The sequence below is a fragment of the Neoarius graeffei genome, chromosome 7 (genome assembly GCF_027579695.1).
Source record: "Neoarius graeffei isolate fNeoGra1 chromosome 7, fNeoGra1.pri, whole genome shotgun sequence".
NCBI lineage: Eukaryota > Metazoa > Chordata > Actinopteri > Siluriformes > Ariidae > Neoarius > Neoarius graeffei.
This window is the reverse complement of record NC_083575.1, coordinates 7940899-7958053: the sequence shown is the minus strand read 5'-3', so window position 1 is coordinate 7958053 and position 17155 is coordinate 7940899. Positions and strand designations below refer to the sequence as shown.

The following is a 17155-nucleotide window of genomic DNA, read 5'->3' as shown; positions in this document are numbered from 1 at the left end:
GCAGTCTATCGTTATTCAAAAACGTCAATTTCAAACACGATATCAATATATTTGTCCACGTTAATGAGAGGCTCGCGAACATTAAATGACGTTAACCTCTGTTAGCCTATCAATGCATAGGGCCTGACTAGCCTTTGGTAACACACTAAACGAATTATCTTTCATTTCATTTTTGGCACTTTTTCTGTTTGTGTAGATGGGAAGACATACTGAGAATCCAAATCGCCAACATTTGAAATAATAATTGTTTTGAATTATTTCTTGTCTTATTTAATGAAGGTTGTAATAGAATTAGCCTACATTTGGCTTAAGCTGGATGAGACAGAGACATCATTTTATAGCCATTTGTTAAACAGCTGACAGGGAACGTAATTAACCGTTCCGGGAACGAAATTTTTTTGTTCTAACCGGTTCGGGAACGTCTATTTAATGGTGGAACCCAAAACCGGAAACGTTAAAATTCCGTTTCTGTTCGGAACGAACCAATAGGAAAAAAAAATCTGGTTCAAAGCCCTGGTTCAGAGGCTGAAAAGGTTATCAGATCGTCAAGGAACAACGTTTTGGAAGATTAATTGGTAACAGGTGAGTCTTTGGTAAATCACTGAACAGTCTGGAAAATAACTGTCCTCGACCGTAGCGCTGTCGAATTCTCGACTGTGATTGGCCAGAAGGTGTGGATTCGTTTTCAACAACGGCAGCCGCGATCGTACTGTAGTGCAGGACTATATTAATGCATTGCCACCGTATTCGATTTTCCACTTCCGCTCTCCAGGCTCTGTTGGAGCTCGTGTTCGGGGTGAAGGTGATCATCACGGGTGACGGGTTTGTTCCCAGCGAGCGCAGTGTGATCATCATGAACCACCGCACACGCCTGGACTGGATGTTCCTCTGGTGCTGCCTGCTGAGGCACAGCTACCTCCGTCTGGAGAAGATCTGCCTTAAAGCAGCTCTCAAAGCCGTGCCTGGTTTTGGTTAGTGAGCTGCCACACACACACACACACACACACACACACACACACACTGAAGCAGTCCTGTTTCATGTTGACACAGCAAGGCAAATGTAAAGTCACTGAGAACATGAGCTCATTCACTCGCCCACGAATGACCTAATCACCTCATCGTTGATTATTTTCCTCCAACAGCATGCTGCGACACTGCAAAAAAATGGCCTTTCAAAAATAAGAACTAAAAGATTAAAACAAAGCATATTTGCTTGAATCAGGTGAAAAAAATCTGCCAATGGAACTAGTCAAATTTGACTTGGTGAGATTTCTGAAAGTAAGATGAAAAATCTAACCTGTTTTTAGATGAAATAATTCCAAAATAAGATTGGGGAACTTATTATGCGAGATTAGCCTGGCAAGCCAGACTAAATGTGAATATTTAGTCTGGCCTCGATCCGTAGACATTTCTGAAGCGGGTAGGAGGAACAAACCGCTGTCTTTCAAACTGTCTCTGTGCGTATAGGCCAACGCTCTGACCAATCAGCGCAACAGTGACTGTGACGTAGTCAGAGCGACAGAAAGCAGTGGGGGAGGCCTTGAAATAAATCATTTTTCAAAATGCGTATTAATTAATAAACAGGTTCTAGATATTAAGAAGTTTGGAGATAATGACCACAAGTTTGGAGTCTGTACCACATTCACATTTTTTTTCTAAGTGTTTGCTTAAACTGTTTTTGAGAGTTTTTATTTAGTGGTGTTTGGTGAAATAATTTCCCTTAAATTTAAAATAACGGGAAAATAAGAAACAATCAAAAAGTAATGTTTCAAAGCTGTTTATTAATTCTTCGTACTGCACAAACTAGCCCCATCCTTTTGGCTACGAGCGGAGCCAGCTGGTAGATCAGACTTTTGCCATAGCCGGTCGGCAAAACAGCGAAAACGTCCTTCTTGAAAAGGAACGAGCGGAGAGCCTCTTCCTGCTCATGTTTCAACGAAAACTCCAAGTCTAATTCTTCTAAAACTGATTCCAAAGCGGAGTCAAACGCGCACTGTTCACTAGCCGTAGCCATCTTTCCTGCTGTGCTTTCTCCAGCGTCGCGCAGCCTTGTCGTCACTCCTGCAAAAGCCCGCCCAAAGAATCCAAACAAAAACCTTGCGTTGTGATTGGCGGGCACGATTTGATGCCCGGGGTGTTTTTGTTTATATGGTGCGAGGCTAGACCCATTCGCTAGGCAAAAAATATTTTTGGCCGCTAGGCGGTTGGGTCTAGTTTACTAGGCTAATGCGAGATCTGATTAACTCAAAATAATCAAAATAGTTCTTATAACAAGATCGTATACTTCTTACATTCAGCCATTCAAGTCATTTTTATTTATTTCATTTTAAGGGTATTTCACTTAAATTCATGACAAAGTCTTAGCAGTAAAAACTGAATTTAAGATAAATATACTAATATTAGGATTGTTAAATTCTACAACTAAGCATGGCTAGCTTAAAAGATTCTCCTTTTGTGACCTGTAATTAGTAAAATACTCTAGATATGAGACCAGAGACTATCTTGAATCAAGTTGACGACACGTGTAGCATTGCAACAAGTTTATTTTTTTTTCCCATTTCAACATTCAAACATTAAAACATCTCTTAAGATTCCACTTCCCCAGGACCTCAGGCACCAAAAAAAAAAAAAGAAGTCTACGCATTTTGACTTGCAGTGCTTACACAACGCCAAAGCAGCAGTGCATTTTGGGGGCAAGATTCAAAGATTTCAGTAAAGTTCATTTATTCCCAAAACAAGCATACTTTTTTTTTCTTGAAACAAGATGAACCGCATTTGACAAATGTCCAAAATGTACTTACTTGTTTTAAAAAAACCTTGTTTTATTTTCAAAGGTGCTCCAAATTGAGGTTTTTCACCCACGTGACCAAGTCATGTGAGGCTGCCATTTTGGACGGCACGGCTCGAATCAGTTTGAATGCGAGGAAGGCGACAAACGAAAAACATAAAAGAAAAAGGAGCGAGATGCAGAAAACACCTTCACTATCCAGCGACGTAGGGCATTTACAGGGCGAGCAGAGGGAGAGGTATTTGCAAAAATTGAGGTTAGCAGGCTTAGAGAACGACGTTTACCTGCTTCCACCAGGATTGTTCACTGACGTACGGAAGTACACGAAGCCCTCGTCTTTACCTGACTTCGGCCCACATGATCTGTATACCTATGTCGTTAAAAACCCATCGCCATACACAGGTATTGATCTGAAAGCGTATAAGAGTTTGGATGCCTACAAATATTTTGTGTCAGGCTGGGTAACATGCCTACATCAGCGGGTCGTCCCTGGAGCCGGTGGTCGCCATCTGATTACAGCTAAGGTTTGTTCACATTTTCATTTACTTTCGGTCCTCAGGATAAACAAAATGTTATTAAATGTCATTGAAATAACTTCTTAGTCTGTTGAGACATGGCCCGTTATAAATTTGCTGTTACCAGGCAATGACCAAGAACTGTATTATTAGGGTCGGTGTCTGTGTTGTAGCAGTGTACTAGCAGCTAGCTGTTAGCACTAGCTAATGTCAACAACATAGTAGCTGGTATGTTACTGTAGCAGTGTTTACGTTCAGTCATTTGGATGACTGTTAAAACCTTTCAGTCTCAAGTTTTTCCTTTACTGGATTTACTAGTTTACTGTAATTATGATCCGGCAGCTATTTACACCGGATCCAGTGTAAATAGCTGCCGGAGTGCGCTCCGGCTTGCTCCCCCTCAAATTAAGCAGCGCGCTCCGGCTTGCTCCCCCACAAATTAAGCAGCGCGCTCCGGCTTGCTCCCCCTCAAATTAAGCAGCGCGCTCCGGCTTGCTCCCCCACAAATTAAGCAGCGCGCTCCGGCTTGCTCCCCCACAAATTAAGCAGCGCGCTCCGGCTTGCTCCCCCTCAAATTAAGCAGCGCGCTCCGGCTTGCTCCCCCTCAAATTAAGCATCGCGCTCCGGCTTGCTCCCCCTCAAATTAAGCAGCGCGCTCCGGCTTGCTCCCCCTCAAATTAAGCAGCGCGCTCCGGCTTGCTTCCCCTCAAATTAAGCAGCGCGCTCCGGCTTGCTCCCCCTCAAATTAAGCAGCGCGCTCCGGCTTGCTCCCCCTCAAATTAAGCAGCGCGCTCCGGCTTGCTCCCCCTCAAATTAAGCAGCGCGCTCCGGCTTGCTCCCCATCAAATTAAGCAGCGTGCTCCGGCTTGCTCCCCCTCAAATTAAGCCGCGCGCTCCGGCTTGCTCCCCCTCAAATTAAGCAGCGCGCTCCGGCTTGTTCCCCCTGAAATTAAGCAGCGCGCTCCGGAACCTCGGCCGGAGCACTCCGGGAGCAAGCCGGAGCGCGCTGCTTAATTTGAGGGGGAGCAAGCCGGAGCGCGCTGCTTAATTTGAGGGGGAGCAAGCCGGAGCGCGCTCCGGCAGCTATTTACACTGGATCCGGTGTAAATAGCTGCCGGATCATAATTACAGTAAACTAGTAAATCCAGTAAAGGAAAAACTTGAGACTGAAAGGTTTTAACAGTCATCCAAATGACTGAACGTAAACATTGCTACAGTAACATACCAGCTACTATGTTGTTGACATTAGCTAGCTTGACCTTCAAAATGGCGGATACCGGGGCGTCACGTGACTCTGTGACGTCAGGTGAAATACCTCAATAAGACTTTTTCAAGACATTTTGTCTATACAAGATTTTCAAGATGGACTGTCTAAAAACTAGCCTTTCTAGCTAAATGAGGTTTTGCTTGTTGGGTAATTATGTCTTATAATAAGGGTGGCTAGACGTTTTGATTTGAAAATAGACAAATAAACTTCCTAAGATTTTTATTTTTTGCAGTGTAAGCGTTTTATTCCTTCCTACTTCAATATGCTTGAATTTCTCTCAAACACAGCTGTAAGGATTGAGAGCAGTAATACAGATTACAGTCATGTTTCGACATGAACTCGCATCTGTTGTGCACAGTGACTGACAGGCGATACAGCCGAGCTGAACGTGTGTGTGTGTGTGTGTGTGTGTGTGTGTGTGTGTGTGTGTGTGTGTGTTTGAAGGTAATATTGGGTTTTATTGATTTTAGCAGAACCACATTGCTTGTAAGATTGGCATCATGCTTGATGAGAGATGACAACTCGTATGTATACCCTGATTACCGTGTGTGTGTGTGTAGGCTGGGCGATGCAGGTGGCTTCATTCATCTTCATCCATCGCAAGTGGGAGGAGGATCAGAATCACCTGACCAATATGCTGGAGTATTTCTGTGATATCAGGCAACCGCTGCAACTCCTGCTTTTTCCTGAGGGCACTGACCTCACCGGTAGATCTCTCTCTCTCTCACACACACACACACACACACACACACACACACACACACACACACACACTTAATGTTCAACCAGTCACACTTTATACACTCAACTAAATCCATGTATTTATCAATAAATTAGAATTTTACGATTTTTATTCTTAATTCAAACACTTTTTTTTTTTTTATGCATCATTGAAAGCCATTACTGATGAAACCATAGCCACTGACCTGTCGTCACGGTAACCAATATGCACCATTCTTTTGTCGTCTTGTTCCATATTATCTTTTTATACTTGCCTATAGATAGTTTTCACTGACGTCACGGCATTCCGGGGATCGCCCCCCAGCTGCAATCTTGGAGGGCAAACAAAACGGACCATCGCCACTACCGGCTACATTATCTCGGACGAATTTTTGAAGTTATATAGTCAGTTTTCTAAAATAAAGATCAATGTCGGCAAAATCAAGCAAACAGAAGTATATAGATACATTAGACGACATCTCACAACGGTATGCAGCCAAACTGGCCTTGATTGGGGGAATTGACCCCTACGAAGTGGACAAAGATGCATTTTCAAGTGACTATGCAGGGCTGCCAAAGCCTGAAACTGCCAAAGCCTGCTCCAAAGCCTGAAACTGACTTCATCAAACTTTAAAGGCTGTCTGATATATACAACTTTATATATTCACAGCGCGCTTTTTGGCGGATGCCGCCTGAATCGCGCAGATCCGATTTTTTTTTTTAGGGAGGGCGTTGGAGTGTCTGATTATAATTTCAAAGTAAATTCTGTATTAAAATTACTAAATAAGCAAATCCGTTACAGAAACAGGAAGTATAAGGATGAGAAAAAAACAGTTTAAATCGGAAAGCTGCGCACATTTGCGCAGTCCTGCACACCGCTCGGGCTGCGCAAATGTGCGCAGCTTCCCGATTTAAACTGTTTTTTTCTCATCCTTATACTTCCTGTTTCATGGACTGTAACGGATTTGCTTATTTAGTAATTTTAATACAGAATTTACTTTGAAATTATAATCAGACACTCCAACGCCCCCCCTCCCCCAAAAAAATCGGATCTGCGCGATTCAGGCAGCATCCGCCAAAAGGCGCGCTGTTTGCATCCCAAACACAAATCAAATCATACAGAATAGACCTAAAATGTTTTTCAAAAATGACCCTTGCGTGAGTGAAGTGACAAGTTTCAAATAGAAACGTGACAAACGAGCGATATTAAGTGTACATTACAATGTAAACGTACACTCAGCGGTTCCAGTTAGGCATTCTCCAGAGATTGTTCACATGATGTTTTGGTTTCCAAAAACAAACTTAAACACAATTGATTGTTTATTTAAACAACTTACCACTTATAAAATGATCGGAGCAGACTCTGCTGTGTTTGGAAGGCTGATAATCCTTGCGGTTGATTCTCGCAAGCCATAGATTTCTCCTTTGTATGCTGAGTTTGTTTGCTCGCCTTCGTGCTCCCGTACAGTGGGAATTCCATAAAAGCTCCGCTTGACTTCATCATCTGACCTATTACGACAGCCGTGAATACAACAGGTGTGCACCATTGCTAGCTTTAAATAGTAGTAATGTAACTATAAATGTAAATAATATATAAATGAATGTAACTCGCGCGCTACAATGTATGCTCAGTGACCCGTACGGTAAGCTAGCCCTCCAAGATGGCCACCACCAGGGAATCCCCGACTCTGTGACATCATGTGAAAACTATCTATAGTCAGGTCCGCAGATCGACAGTTACGTATCATCTGTCGATATCGGCGTATAGTTGCGTATTATATGTTAACATCTACCTATAGTTTATCGCTCTTTACAGGGATATGTCTGTTTTTATTCTATCCACATTCACTGGATATGAGCAATCGTGTGCTCTGATTGGCTACTCTACTACTAGGCTATCAGCTCATATACCCTGAGTAGAGAAAAACAAAATGGCGGCACGTGTTGCCGAACCAACCGAGGACGAAATAAAAACTCGACTGGAAAACAAAACCTCAAAAAATACAAAAAACAAAAAGCAACAAAATATGGGATGAAACTACTGTATTTGATGGTAAGAACGCATCTTTTTTTTTCTCAAGAATTATTATTATTATTGCATTTTTCACAAATTGCTTCTGTCGTTTCGCCAGTTTGTTTACATTCTGATTTTGTCGGACGTTTTGTATAAAGCTTTTGTTTATCGAATTGGCAAAAAATGATGATAATGCTCTGTTTCTCAAAATCCAGTGAATGTGGACAGAATAAAACAGTTATTCCACTTGATCTCGTCGTACATGAATTGGTGCTACGCGCCTTGTCGGCTATCAGTTAATGTACGACTCGATTTCATGGAATTATTATGAAATATCTATGTACATTTTATGTATTATGTTACAGCAACATATAGTATTCAGTTTATTGCTGTGTATAGTTACGTATTACCTGAAAATATCTACATAGTTAATTATTATATTTACGCTGATGTATTATAACCTGTTATGCGTTTATAGCTATGTATAGCTACGTATTATGTTTACGTCTATGTATCGTAACGTATTATGTTTATAGCTATGTATAGTTGCATACAGTATTATCTGATTATATCAACATATAGTTAAGTATTTATTTTACATCTATGTATCGTAACGTATTATGTTTATAGCTACGTATAGTTACGTATTATCTGATTATATTGACATAGTTACCTATTAATTTTACATCTACGTATCATAACACACATGCTTATAGCTACGTATAGTTACGTATCATCTGATTATATCAACAGATAGTTACATAACTATGTAGATATCTATGTATCGTAATGTATTCTGTTTATAGCTACGTATTATCTGATTATATCGACCTATAGTTACGTATTAATATCTGATTATGTAACACACATGCTTATAGCTATGTATAGTTACATATTATCTGATAGTTACATATTAATTTTACATCTATGTATCGTAATGTATTATGTTTATAGCTACATATAGTTACGTATTATCTGATTATATCAACCTATAGTTACGTATTAATATCTGATTATGTAACACACATGCTTATAGCTATGTATAGTTACATATTATCTGATAGTTACATATTAATTTTACATCTATGTATCTTAATGTATTATGTTTATAGCTACATATAGTTACGTATTATCTGATTATATCGACCTATAGTTACGTATTAATTTTACATCTATGTATCATATGTTTATGTATAGTTGCGTATTATCTGATTATATTGAAATATAGTTACGTATTAATTTTACATCTGTGTATCGTAACATGTTTATAGCTACGTATAGTTATGTATTATCTGATTTAATATCTATATTTTACATCTATGTATTGTTACGTATTATCTTTTAAAAGCTCTGTATATGTACGTATCTATTTATAGCTACATATAGTGATGTATTATCTGTTTACATCTACGTATCGTAATGTTTATAGCTACGTATAGTTATGTATTATCTGATTATATCAACATGTTAATTTTACATCTACGTCTCGTAACGTATGTTTATAGCTACGTATAGTTACGTCTGTTTATCGTTCCATACAGTGATGTATTATCTGTTTATACCTTTTGTAAATTTACATATTAAACATTTACATCTACGTATCGTAACGTATTATCTATTTATAGCTACGTATAGTTAGGTCGATAGACAGAGAAGTCTGAGCAAACATAATTTTCTTCTTTGAAAGCTGCGTGTGAACTCTGGGCGTCTGTCCGATCCTATTTTTAATCCCGGCTTTAAAAGAGATTTTGAGGCCTGTCCAACAGTGACCTCTTCATTTTAGTGGACTTAGTGTGTCTGTCTCTGTGCAGCCTGGAGGAATGAGGCACTGAATCCCCTCTGGAGGAGCCCAAAGAGATCAGAAAGGCCTGATCTAATTACTGGTCAAGTCTGTGTGTGTGTGTGTGTGAGAGAGAACATGTTGACCTCAGTCAGCCGGTGGCTATGTAAGGCGGTAGGTATGCCATTTGGGCGAATGGATTTAAAGACGTTACGTAAAGTAACTATAATGCTAAAGGATTAGCGCAGCGTTTATGACCAGAATGTTATGATGCTGTTTGTTGCACAGTAAAAGCCACATGACCTCAGGATGGTAACGAACAAGAACCACAATTTATCTCCTTCAAAATTTGAGACGTTTTTAATGCTTTATCGCCAACGTATACAAGTGCGAACTCTGTTGAGGAAAAATCCTCAAACGGTTGACCGGCATTTGTAAAAGGATATTTGGTTTGTCAGTGAAGTACAGCTGAAGCATTCGAAATGTTTGTTTGCTCTTGTGTAGAGAACACTCGCGCCAGAAGTGACGAGTATGCGGAGAAGAACGGCCTGCCGAAATACGAGTACGTCCTGCACCCGCGCACCACCGGCTTCACCTTCATCGTGGAACAACTCCGCAAAGGTCAGGATGAGCCTCGGTCATTCAAGTACTCCGAGCTAATGTCTAATTCAGCACTACGACTGACCAGGTTTCAGTACTTAAATACTGTCGGGTCATTTTCACTACTTTTCAGACACTAATATTTCAGTACTTCTGGCTCTTTCCTGAGCCGAGACCACGAGCCAGTTTTCAGGAATTCAAAACAGCTGACTCATTTTCTAGACTTCAGTATTCAAATTTTTTTTTTTTTTTTTTAATCCTACTGTTTTCAGTACTTTGTTGCTACACATGCCTCATTTTCTACCCAGTCGTTCACTTGGATACTTGAATCCTAGCCCATTTTCAGCACTATAATACTACTGACTAATTTTCTGTGCTTCATACTTGGACAAATTTCAGTACGACAATTTATCATTTTTAATACCACTGACTCGTTTTCTACAGAGGTTCGTACACCTCTGGCTATTTTTATATTTCAGAACCACAAACTAATTATCAGTACTTCTTCAAAAGTACTGATCCGTTTTTGGTCCCGAAGTACACCTGGCCAATTTTCAAGACGACGTTTTTTCAGTATTTCAGTACTCCTGTCTGATTTTTCAGTATTTCTGGAACACTGGATAGTTTCAGTACTTTTAATGCTCTTTGCCGTATTTCTATACTTCATGTCTCCTGATCAGTTTTATAAACTTGGCCAGATTTTAGTGCTTCAGTACGCTGTATTCGGCTGATTTTTAGCATTTTACTCCAACTTGGAAACTTTTAGTGCCCCGATACGCTCAATCACTGGCTCCATTTCAATATTTCAGTACTCCTGGATAATTTTCAGTACTTGATCAGTGGTTTGAAGGAAAAAGCCAGAGACGTGATGCGATGGCTGAGCATCTTCCATTTTAATTTTTAATTTATTTATTTATTTTTTATGATTGCTGTGTAATTGAAGGTTTTTGGGCTGCGTTTTGATTCGTAATTCGAAAATCATTCATCGTAGTTGAGAAAACCATTTCATGACTATCGATTATGGTATTGATATCATGATTTTTTTTTTCCCCCCCAAATAAATTGAACCACAGTCTCATTCAAAGCAGCTGATTTGATGTGAAAAATTAACGCTGATATTTAATTTTTTTTAAAGGTCCCATGGCATTGTTTTTTCATTAATTGTGCGGTGGTCTCTAGTATGAATGAATGCCCTGTGAGCCGGTTTTGGTGAAAAAAATGCTGTGATTCTCCTGTTTCAGGCTGTTCTAGTTTGGTGGAGGAGCGGGTGGCGGGAGAGCGACAGGATTTCAGCTCTTATCATTAATATTCATGACATGTAAACGTGTTACCTCTGATTGGCTAACAGCACTGTGACGCTACCTCCAGTGGGTCAGAACAAGCGGATGTGGGTGTCTTACTATGGCGAGAGAGAAGGAACAAACCGCGAAGGGAAAAATACCGCGCGCTGACGTCATTAAGGTGCGACACGAGGAAATAAAATAAACAAATGTTTGGGTTTTTACTGAACAAACAAAAATAAAATGAACGAGTGACTTAAAAAAAAGAATGTGGGTGTCTTTGTAAAAACTGTTTTGATTGGCTATTATAACAGAGCATGCTGCATGCTTTTTGGTTTTGTAGCGCAGAGTACCTGGCTAACTGCAGGAAGCGGTTAGCTGCACAGCTAATGTAGCCATTGCAAGGCTAACGTGGCACCGATTTTAAAACACGGCAAAACGACTTAACAGTTATACACTTACTTGTTCGGTGTTTGTGGCTGATGCGGCAGGGATGCTTGGTACGGACCCAGGCTTCAGTGACAGTTGATGTGCAAAACCTGCCCTGTACTGTCCCAAGTTGTGGAAACATTCCTCAGGAAAATGCTTCCGACAAACATACACCGTCTTAGGTAGACTCGACGGCGTATTATTGGAGTAAATAAAATTAAGCCGCTGCGTCTTCAGGGGCTCTCCCGTCGGCAGTAAAAACAGACTCCTTTCTGTGTTGTCACATCCATGTACAGCGCAACTTCCATGTTTTGTGGCAACTTTTGAGCTGGGCGGGCAATCCATACAGTGGGTGGGAATCCAGAGGGGGGGCGTGGGGATCATCTCCCTTGCTGACGTAGGCAAGGGAAGAGTTTATCAACGTGCCGTTTTGACGCGCCATTCTCAAATGTTGGGCATAGTTTGGTTTAGACATTATGAAATTTCTAGCCACTGGGGTGACTTAAGAAGGTCAGAGGAACTCATTTTAACGTTAAAAAACCTCAAAGTGAAAATTTCATGCCATGGGACCTTTAAAATGAGAACACACACCCAGACAAAATAATTTTTAAATATTTAAAAATGCAAGACGTTTTTAAATATTCTGCACACACCGAATAATCCTGAGTGGAAGGATGGAGCAGAAATCCTGCAGTTGCAACACTCTTTCCCATGACTCGAAGCAGTGCGCTAATTATCCGAGTTTCTCCACCCGATTCCCATCAGCCCTGGGAAGGCGCATGAGCCGAGTTTTGTCCTGGATCACAAACGTGGCTGTTTGACAAGAAAGCGATTGTTTGAATGGACCGTGTTCGGACAAAGAGCCGTTTTCAAAGGGGAAAAAAAACGCCCGCAGTGGTGGATTTGGATGCCGCGTGATAACAGTGGTCTGTTCTAGAGCACAAGCTAACTTTGCGCTAGTTCAGTAGCTAGCTAAGTGCATGGTGGCCAAAAGGTGGCATGATGATGATGAAAGATATGATGACATCAGGCCATCCTTAAAAAAAAATCCGTTTCCTGTCCACCAGGTGAGCAAAAAAAATTTTCAGTCGGGAGGGAGGGATTTTTTTTTTTTTTTAATATATGGATGGATAAGAAATCGCAATGCTGTGTTTGCTTTTTCTTTCAGTACTTTTTTATTACAAAAGCAGACACGTTTAATAAAATATGACGGTTTAATCAGCTGAAACTTGTACAAAGACTTTAAGTTAGCATTTTAAATGCTGACTGCAACATTTGCAAAACTTTTACAAAGGTACTTAAAATGTCCGACACACGGACTTTTTGTAGTTCTAAATCGAGCGTTAGGCCGAGTTCGGATGAAATTACACTATTAAAATGATCACTGAATGAGTTGTTTTTCTGAATCTTTACTATTTTGTTGTTCGCTAGAATACCATTTTGCAATTTCACACTTAAATTGCTGATGACACGTTTTTGACATCTTTGGCGATGTTTTATAACATAAAAAGTAATTCCCGATGATCCATATATTAATTCACGAAGGCGCCTATTTTACAAGTTATGATAAAAAACGCAGCTATTTGGGCAAATTTGACGGGGCTGCAGCACCCAGGAGACGAAAGAGGAGGAGGAGCTATATGACGTCAGCGAAAGAATCTTCCTCCTAACTTACCAGTTTGTTGTTGATGCGACAGGTGTTCAGTTTATCATTATTAGTATTTTTATTAGACATTATTATACATTATTATATATATAGTTATTATGCCTTCGCGTTGTGTTGCCGGCTTTTGCTCCAAAACCCACAAGGATGGGGTAAGTTTATTCAAGTCTCCCAGAGATCCCGAGCTGCATGCGAAGTGGGTGAAGCAAGTCAGGCGCACTCGTGACAAGTGGGAGCCCTCACCAGCATCCGTCCTGTGCTCTGAACACTTCGATTTGGATTGTTTTGACACCCTTCCCAGCTTAAAAGAATCTCTTGGGTGTTCAGTTCAGCACAAACGTGTGTTACTACCATCAGCAGTGCCTACACAGTGTTGCCAGATTGGGAGGTTTCCCGCCCAGTTGGGCGGTTTCAAGTGCATTTTGGTGGGTTTTGAACATATTTTGGGCTGGAAAACGTCAGCAGTATGTGTTGCCAGATACTGCTGAAGCTTTCCAGCCCAAAATATGTTCAAAACCCACCTAAATGCACTTGAAACCGCCCAACTGGGCGGGAAACCTCCCAATCTGGCAACACTGCCAGTATTCCAGAGGGGGTCTACTAGTAGCTATGCCGGATCCAAAGACAGTCCTCCTGTCAGAACATGTGTTGTGAAACGACATAAGATAAAGGTACGTAGAGCTATAGATTCTACATGATAATCATAAATGTAATCATAAAGTCGGCGTGATATCAGTCATGTATTTGCTTGTGAAAGCTTGCGGCTTTCATGTAACTGCCGCCTAGCAACGAGAGGCAAAGGGTAAAGAGGGTAGGCTATCATAGATTCTATTCGGAAGAGATCAACACAATTCTAGACTCCCAGAAGAGGAAGAGCTAGCACTAGAGAGTTCACCGGCGTTTTCATGCGCCATTTCCATTGAGTAGAACCAGAGTAGAACAGCCAGTGAACCGCAGCGTGTTCTCCCGCTGACATCACAACATGGCCGCGAGCCACGGACCCAGTTTTCTTGCGCTGTGCAATTAAAAGTTGGATATTTGCGTAACAACAGCTTCTTTTCATGTAATTATAACAGAAATCTAACATGTTTGCCATGTTGTATAGTTTATTTAAGAAATTGCATAGAGTCATGTTCGTGTCATCAGCCCTTTAAGCAAATGTTTGAAAACTCCGGATCTCCTTCCTTCCAGGGATGTGATTTTTCCGCGAATTCGCGGAATTCCGCTTTTTTCACCTCAAAACATGAAGAAAAAAATGTTTCCGATTTTTCCCTCAAATCCACATTCGTATCCTATTCGTTCCGACTTTGTTTGAAAGATGGCAGCCTCGGATTTGCATCTTTACGCCTCGATCACGGAGGCTGCCATCTTTCAACTCTTTGTTTGAAGCGAGCGCATTCATTGGTTGTTACAGAGCGATGGGCCAATCATGTACCTCGTTTCATCTCATTGACGTAATTACGTCATTTACGCAATTACGTCATTGAGATGAAACGAGGTACGTGATTGGCCCATCACTCTGTAACAACCAATGAACGCGCTTGTTAGATAGCTGTACGTAAGCTCGCTTCAAACAGAGTTGAAAGATGGCAGCCTCCGTGATCGAGGCGTAAAGATGCAAATCGAGTTAAAGAAATCGACAGAACAGTGAAAAACAAGTCCCGCTGGGAATGGTTGGAGAAAGAGGTTGCTACAGACGTTGGACATGAGACTGTGAGACATTTGTTCAGCGATTTCGTTCTTTGGGGAGAGGGCAGAGGTCTCTGGCTGTCAAGTTTGGGGATGCTGTGACCTCCCCTGCCCGAGCTACGAGCGTCCAAAGTCGGGTTGGAGCCCGGGATAGAAACGAAACCTAAGCGGAGCGCCGCGGCTCGCCTCGGGGCGAATTACGTCCCGAGGTGCGGGGCTAGCGGGCCCTGCCCACGCTGGTTCTTTGGGGTGTGAGTGAGAGAGAGAGTGAGCGCGTGCGAGCGAGTGTGTGCGCGCGAGCGAGAGAGAGTGTGCGCGCGCGAGTGAGGGAGAGAGTGAGCGAGAGCGTGTGTGTCAGAGTTGCATGTTGACCATTAAATTGGCTTGAATTTGTTAATCATGACAAGTTTTTTCTTGTGTGTTTGCTTGCCATTTTCGTACAATTTTTAAGTCACAAAACCCAGGAGCTTCGGGCGGCTTCCCCCCTTGTCCCCCCACCAGGGTGCTGCCCTGGACCAGCTGGGGGCCTGTGGCCCCCAGACCCCCGCCTAAAATTTTCAGATAATTTCACCAGCCCCAAATCACATCCCTGTCCTTCATGGTGGCTGCCATTTTTTTGTGCCGCACGGCGCATGCGCAGAGCTGATTCAGTTCAGAGTGCGCGCGCACTCGGCGGAGGCAGTAGTGTGTCGGAGGGAACAGAAGCAGAGATAACGCTTATTTTGTCTCCGGTAAACCAGTCTTCTCTCAGTCAATTACGTGCTGGCATCAAAAGACACCGTTGGTTGTAAATGAACCCAAACTGAGTGGTTGGAGTGTATTTTCATACACAAATGGAGAAATGTTGGCTGAGTGTGTAATTGTGTAGCCCCACTGCAGACCGTTGTCGTTGTTAATTCATAGCATGCTCAGCTGCGTGAATGTGTCATGCACCGAAAATAAGAGATTTACAAGCCAGGAACGCCTCATGATGCAATATGCAAGAAAAGAAAGATTATTTACTGCCATTTTACTTTGTATTTGAGTAAAGTGAATAAATAAATGGTCTGTGGAAAATACATTTAATCCTGGGAACTGCACGCACAGGAGTTTATTTTGTGTTTACTCCCCCCCCCCCCCCCCCCGGCTGGCTACTTATTTGTCATGGCTGGCTAGTATGAGCCTTAGTGGAAAGCCCTGGGAATGCGTAAATGTCAAGTTCGATTTTAGATTTACGAACCCGAAAAAAATGTCGAAAAACCGCGTTAAAAAAAAAAAATTTCAACCGCACAAACGGCACTCACCCGGCCGGTGGACTGGAAACAGAACATTTTTTAATAATGGCCTCACGAACATGGAACACGGTTGAGGCGAAATGTGCACGTATGACGTCTTGATGTATTTTTTGTTGAAATTGCAGAGTTATATGTTTATACACTGAGTGCAGAATTATTAGGCAAGTGAGTATTTTGACCACAACATCCTTTTAATGCATGTTGTCCCACTCCAAGCTGTTTAGGCTTGAAAGCCTACTACCAATTAAGTATATCAGGTGCTGTGCATCTGTGTAATGAGAGGGGGTGTGGTCTAATGACATCAACACCCTATATCAGGTGTGCATAATTATTAGGCAACCTCTTTTCCTCTGGCAAAATGGGTCAGAAGAGAGATCTGATAGACTTTGAAAAGTCTAAAATTGTGAGATGTCTTGCAGACGGATGCAGCACTCTTGAAATTGCGAAGATGTTGAAACGTGATCACCGAACAATCAAGCGTTTCATTGCAAATAGTCAACAGGGTCGAAAGAAGCGTGTGGGGGAAAAAAAGGCGCAAAATAACTGCACATGATCTGCGGAAAATCAAGCGTGAAGCTAACAAGCAGCCATTAGCATCCAGTTCTGCCATATTCCAGAGTTGCAACATTCCTGGAGTGTCAAAGAGTACAAGGTGTGCAATACTGAGGGACATGGCCAAGGTAAGGAAGGCTGAAAAACAACCACCACTGAGTAAGGCACACAAGATAAAACGTCAAGACTGGGGCAAGAAATATCTTAAGACTGATTTTTCTAAGGTGCTGTGGTCTGATGAGATGAGAGTGACTCTTGATGGGCCAGATGGATGGGCCTGTGGCTGGATCAGTAATGGGCACAGAGCTCCACTCCGACTCAGACGCCAGCAAGGTGGAGGTGGAGTACTGCTATGGGCTGGTATCATCAAAGACGAGCTTGTTGGACCTTTTCGAGTTGAGGATGGACTCCAACTCAACTCCCAGACCTACTGCCAGTTCCTGGAAGAAACCTTCTTCAAGCAGTGGTATAGGAAAAAGTCAGCATCTTTCAAGAAGAACATGATTTTCGTGCAGGATAACGCTCCATCTCATGCGTCCAAATACTCCACTGCATGGCTAGCCAGTAAAGGTCTGAAAGGTGAA

At 41.8% G+C, this 17155-nt stretch overlaps 1 protein-coding gene across 1 annotated transcript in view; it reads left to right on the top strand.

Moving 5' to 3' along the window:
• lclat1 (lysocardiolipin acyltransferase 1) overlaps nt 1-17155 on the top strand; it is a 106292-nt gene that overhangs the window by 65104 nt on the left and 24033 nt on the right. The window contains exons 3-5 of the mRNA XM_060925253.1: nt 773-971; nt 5131-5277; nt 9589-9705. Coding sequence (XP_060781236.1) covers nt 773-971; nt 5131-5277; nt 9589-9705 — 463 coding nt within the window. The remainder of the gene's footprint in view (nt 1-772; nt 972-5130; nt 5278-9588; nt 9706-17155) is intronic.